At 50.2% G+C, this 6,302-nt stretch overlaps 1 protein-coding gene across 1 annotated transcript; it reads right to left on the bottom strand.

Moving 5' to 3' along the window:
• Nucleotides 1-325: 325 nt before the first annotated feature.
• On the bottom strand, nt 326-1,343 carry LOC139684041 (olfactory receptor 14A16-like; the record flags this gene model as incomplete). Its single annotated transcript, XM_071579651.1, has 1 exon — nt 326-1,343. A coding segment is annotated over one exon (948 nt), but the record flags the coding sequence as incomplete, so codon positions are not given.
• Nucleotides 1,344-6,302: the final 4,959 nt, after the last annotated feature.

Here is a 6,302-nt window from a genome sequence, read left to right as displayed (position 1 = left end):
GGCTAAAACAGTTTACACCTCACCACTCCAGATACTTCAATTGGTTAAAACCTATCTCTCACAAGTCCCATGTTTATATTATTTATCATGACTTTTGGTGTTTTTGCAGAGTCCTGTGAATTCCTACTCTGTGATTTCTTGCGGAGTAAACCACCTCCCTATCAGCCAGCAGCAGCTGAGCTCCTTGCTGCCTCTGGCTGATAGCTCAGTCTCACAGGGTGTTCTATAGATCTGAATTGCTCACTTTTGATTTTACTCTAACAACACTGGGTTACAGAAAATGGGGGAGCTAAATAGTAGAATGAAGTTAATAATGAAATATCATTGAAGACAATAATATTAGAAAGGGAAAAAACAATGATAAATGAGGTTAGATTCATCTCTCATGACATAAACTACAGGCCATTGACAGAGGAAAGCAAGCAGTCTCTGGTTCCTGAAAAGCATCCAGTCATCTTTTTCTTCACAGCATCCTTGAGTTCTTGGTTCCTCAGGCTGTAGATGAAGGGGTTGAGTGTTGGAGGCAGCACCGAGTACAGAACTGCCAGGACCAGGTCCAGGGCTGGGTAGGAGAGAGAAAGGGGCTTTAGGTAGGCACAGAAGGCAGTGCTGAGAAACAAGGAGACCACAGCCAGGTGAGGGAGGCACGTGGAAAAGGCTTTGTGCCGTCCCTGCTCAGAGGGGATCCTCAGCACAGCCCTGAAGATCTGCACATAGGAGAAAACTATGAAAATGAAACATCCCACAAAAAAACTCACACTAAACAGAAGAAGCCGAAGTTCTCTCAGGTAGGAGTGTGAGCAGGAGAGCTTGAGGATCTGGGGCACTTCACAGAAGAACTGGCCCAGGACATTGCCATGGCATAAGGGCAGGGAAAATGTATTGGCTGTGTGCAGGAAACCATATAGAAACCCACTGGCCCAGGCAGCTGCTGCCATGTGGGCACAAGCTCTGCTGCCCAGGAGGGTCCCGTAGTGCAGGGGTTTGCAGATGGCAACGTAGCGGTCGTAGCACATGATGGTGAGGAGGGAAAACTCTACTCCAACTACGAGGAAAATTATAAAGACCTGTGCAACACATCCCTTATAGGAGATGGTTCTGATGTTCCAGAGGGAGTTGTGCATGGCCTTGGGGACAGTGGTGCAGATGGAGCCCAGGTCTATGAGGGACAGGTTGAGCAGGAAGAAGTGCATGGGGGTGTGCAGGTGGTGGTCAGAGGCTACGGCGCTGATGATGAGGCCGTTGCCCAGGAGGGCAGCCAGGAAGATGACCAGGAAGAGCCACAAGAGCAGGAGCTGGAGCTGCCGCGTGTCTGCCAATGGCAGGAGGAGGAAGTGGCTGATGGAGCTGCTGTTGGACATTTGCTGCCTCTGGGCATGGGGACCTGTTGATGGAGAAAAAGACAGGGACAAGTCAGGACAGGCTGCTTCGAGCTAAACTGGTGCCATTTCCTGTAGACTGTCCCCCTTTGTCTCAACCACCCTTGTTCCTTCTCTGAAGAAAACCCTCATCTCAGTCCCTGACTTGAGCTCCCTTTGACTGTCTGAGTGTGCCAAGAGCAGCCAGGCCTGTGTGTGTGGGCTCTGGAGAAGCCATCCCTGCCCCACTGCGGTGCGTTTGGGGACATGTGGCATATTCTGGATTTGTCAGATGGAATCATTCCTAATGCAGAAAACTTATTAGCATCTACACTCTCAGTTCTTAAGGACAAGGATGGCAGGAAGGGGATTTAGGGAATACTTTTCCTGGCCACTTTCCATTCCTGCTTCTCTGAGGTCGGAAATCCCCAGCATTTCTGCTGCACACAGAATGAGCCACAGCCAGGTCTGGGGGGTAAAGGGATTCCTGTAGCTCAGGGCAAGGTAAAGAACTGGACAGTCTTCTTCCCCACTGCCCTGTGTTTGCACCTTTGGGGATCAGAGGACAATCACCTCCTCCATGTTACCCTGAGAAGAAACCAGACCCTGCTGAGAGCAGAGGGATCACTGAATGTCTCAGCCTTTCTTAAGGTCTTTGGGGAAGAATCAATTCTGCCAAAGACACAGTTCATTTGACAAACCCAACAGTGTTTCCTCAGTTATAACATCTCTGTGCTTCTCCATGGGGAATTCTGGTAGCACAAATATGCTGTAGGAGAGATTTGCATCCAGGATTTGCAGCTCAGTGCTTGGAAGGACATGACAAAGAGACCCCTGAGTGCCCTGGGGATGGTGGCTCATTAAGGGAGAGTCAAGCTCATTCCCCTCTCACACACACTGCCCACAGCCCACAGGTTAGAGGAAAGCTTTAACATTCCATTGCAAGGACACACCTGCATGACAGGAATCACAAGGGCAGTGCCTGATTCAAATGCTGCAAATCCCAGAGCCTCACTGAGAGAACAAGACAAGAACAGTATCAGAGTACTGGAGAAAGAAGGAAAAATATTGTGGTGCCTTCTCTGAGAGGCCAAGGCAGAGACAGCAGGCACTGAGGACAGTGTTACCCTGACCCAGCTGTGTCACCTCACAGACACCAACAGTGCCCTCCTTCCCACAGCATTTCTCCTTTTAGCTCCCCTTCATTCCCTGATCATATCCCTGCTGCCTGGACATTTTCCTCCTGGCAGGTGCCTTTTCCCTCTCAGCACTCCCAGTCCCATCCCAACCTCTGTGCACTCACTCCAACCCTACAGAAACCTGCCTGTCTGCAGGGCACTGCCTGGGGCTTTGCAGGTGGGAAAGGGCAGGTCACAACAACCCTGATGGGCCCAGAAAAGGTGATCCTGGTGCTGTCCATTGCTGAGGCACTTCAGGAGGATCCCAGAAGACAGACTGACTCAGAGTTACACATCAGCAGTCTCAGTACATGTTCAACCATTGTGTGGATGGTCCTTGTGTGCCGCTTCCAAGTCAGAAGATTCTGTGATTCTGTGATTACACCTCCTATTGTGCTTCTCTCATCCTCCAACAATCTCACCGTGCTCCAAGGAGAAATTTGAAAACATGCTCAGGAAAGCACCTTGTTACAATAATCTCTGATTTACCATCTTCTCAGGAAGTGTCATCTAGAGCCATTCCCAGGTGGATCTGGAGCTGTGAGCAGCCCTGACCCACACAGCCCCCTCTCAGCAGCAGGACCCTGCCCTGCTCAGGGCTGCTCCTTCCTCCCACAGCTTCTCCCCAGACCTGTGAGCAGCTCCCCGGGCTGGCTGAGAGCTGACCCTGGCAGGCAGCAGAGTCCCTGCCCCAGCACAGCACCCTGGGCTGCAGGACCCTGCTCTGCACCACAGCCCTGGGCCCCCCTGGCTGCACACCCACCTTCACAGACCTGCAGCACACAATGGGAACAGGGATTGCCTTGCTCTGTCCCTCGGATGGTGCAGGAGGCAAACCCAGCTCTGCTGTGTGGCCACCTCCTCTGCACTGGAGGAACTGGGAGAGTCCTCCAGCAAGGTCGTAAAAGCTGTGGGATGTGCCAGTTTAGGAGATCCCTCCAGGAACTGAAGTTTATCCTCCTTAAAGTTTGACTGTTTCAGAGTGATAATTTCTCCTCTAGTGAGATATAAGCCAGCTCTCCTCTGTCTTCTTCCAAACTGTGCTTAACTTGCCTCTCACTGCTCTCCTGTGCCCTGGGTGTCTGCAGTCAGTGCCCTGAGCCCTGCTGGGCTGTGCACAGGAGCTGCTCCTGGGCAGAGCTGTCTCTCTGCAGCACTGCCCGCTTGCCAGGAGCTCCCTGTGTGCCAGGAGCCCGGCTCAGCTCAGCATCAAAACAACAAACCCTGGGGGGAGTTTGGTCCTGACTCCCTGAACATCAGGCCCTGAGTGGAACTTGAGGAAACCTCACAGGAATTCAAAGTCGTGTTGCAACTCCAAAGTTTCTTGTAGTTTGAATGGGTCTCACTGAGGGACACAAAGGAGAAAATGTCCCCAGGTTCCAGTTAGAGCAGAAAACTGGAGGTAGTGCTGACAGCTGGGGACAGGCAAAGTAAAGTTGGCTCTGATGCTGAATAAACCTGGATGTGTTTCACTAATCCAGAGGTCTAAGCCTTGACCACGTTAAGGAAATGTCACAGCCATGCCACCCAGTCCCTGGAAAGGGAGATCCTGTCCCTCCCTCTCATTCCTCAGGGCTCTTCCTGGGGCACTGGGATGTGGGGATGTGAAATGCCAAGGGCAGGAGTATGGGGTGGCACCTCCCGGGCTGCTGAGCAGGGACAAGGAGGCAATGAGGCCCCAGGGCTGCAAGGCTCACTTGTCTCCTCATGCCATCAGTGGCACACACAGCAGCCATGGCCAAAGGCCTGCACAAGTTGGCTCTGGCAGGGCCTTTCAGCTTCTGCACATCCCTGTCTCCTCTCCAGCCCAGACTGTCCTACAGTGTCCATGCCCTGCCCCTTTCCCTGCAGGCTGTTGTCATCCCCCTGACTGCCCCACCTGGCTGGCACCTTCCAGCACTGACATCTCTCCCTCCTCCCTGGCTCTTCCTTGGAATACAAAGCTTTCAACTGATATAGAGTCCTTGGTGATGTTTTGTGTCAGTGGACTTGTTTTGGGAGTGAAATTCCTTTCTCCATCTGTCCATTCTGGACCTTCTTGGATGCCCTTGGTGACCTTATTTCTTTCTCTTTCTATTTTGTATTATTAAAATAAAAGCTCCACTATTGCTGAAACCACCATTGTGACACTGCAGAACCTCTTGGAGTCACAGGGTCACTGTGAAATCTCATGGATTTAAGGGGCCATTGTCACAGGACAGGGCCTTGTGGAGCATAAAGGACCAGTGTGACACTGTGGAACCTCATGGGATGAACGGCCCAGTGTGACACTGCAGAGTCTTATTGATCCAAAGGGATCATTGTCACTGTGTGCAACCTCATGGAATCCAAGGGTCATTGGGACACTGCAGGAGGTCATAGAACCAAAGGAATTCTGGGACATTGTGGAAGCTCATGGAATGAAAGGAGTCTTGGGACACTGTGGAATCTCGTGGTGTCACGGGGGGAATAGAAGTATCAGACAGAGTTTATTAGAGAAGCTGTCTCATTGAGCTGAGAGGTGCAGAAAAGGCCCCCTTGCTTTCCACACTCCTTCTGAGAAAGCAGCCTGAGTGTGACAGGATCCAATCTTAGCCTCAGGTTTACTCTGTGGTTGAAATTTAAGGAATTAAAGAAGTCTGATCAAATCACATTCTCCTGCAGGTTTTAATGATGGCAAATCAGATACACCTTTATCAAAATAACTATTTATTATGAGAAATGAATAGACAAAACAACAGACAAGTGAACAGATGAAAATTCTTAATCATTTACTTCAATATTTACTACACTGTGGAAAACTAAAACCCTACCAGTAGAGTATTTTATAGCATAAAGAATTGCACTGCTCTGTATCAAAGCAATTATTTTAAAGCAGTTGTAACAAAGCCAGCAAAAAGAAACAATCATTAAACAGAAATTGACATTTCTCACCACTCAATTAAAGAAGGGGCATCTCTCTTCTTCCCTTAACCCCTGGGCAGTGACCATGAAGAACCCTCCTTCTTCATGGGAGAAGCTCCACACACTTCAAGGCAGTCTGTGGAAGGACGTGCCATATGAGAGTTGGGCTGGGATTTAAAGTTACACAGTGAGGGATTGCAGGTCCTGTATTTCCAGGCCAGTGAGCAGCTTATCTGTCAGCTCCTGTTTCAAAAAGCAGGATGTGTATTTGCAGTTTGGTGAACCAGGCTGGTTTTAGCAGAATTCAACACCAAACCAGCACCTTGGTGCCAGCAGTAACTCAGCACACAGAGCCTGCACTGTTTGCATTCTCTGAGCAGATTCTGGGCCTGATCAGGGTACAACATCCCATCACTGTCCATAAGGCTCTGCAGAGCCACAGTGGCACCTTGATGCCATGAGGTTCCAAAATGTCCTGGGGTTGATCTGGTTCCAGGAGGCCCCACAAAAGACAAAGGCCCCTTGGTTCAATGACATTCTTAAAACTCTCAGTATTCTCTGTGTTCTCTGAGGCCCTGCAGTGTCATGGTGGCCCCGTATCTCCAAGAGGTTCCACGGTGTCCCTGTGTCCATTTGGTTTGGTGAGGCCTCAAGTGTCACAGTGGCCCATTGACTCCTTGAAGTTCAGAAATGGTCCAGATTTCCTTTGTTTCTATGAGAATCTGAAGTGTCACAATGTCCCTTTGGTTCCATGAGGTTCTGTGGTGTCACAATGTCCCTTTGGTTCCATGAGGTTCTGTGGTGTCACAATGTCCCTTTGGTTCCATGAGGTTCCACACTGCACTTGCAGGAACACACATGGGTGGATGTTGCCCCACCTGCA

This window comes from Pithys albifrons, chromosome 31 (assembly GCF_047495875.1).
Source record: "Pithys albifrons albifrons isolate INPA30051 chromosome 31, PitAlb_v1, whole genome shotgun sequence".
NCBI lineage: Eukaryota > Metazoa > Chordata > Aves > Passeriformes > Thamnophilidae > Pithys > Pithys albifrons.
The sequence above is the reverse complement of the archived record's forward strand: the minus strand, read 5'-3'. Positions and strand labels throughout refer to the sequence as shown.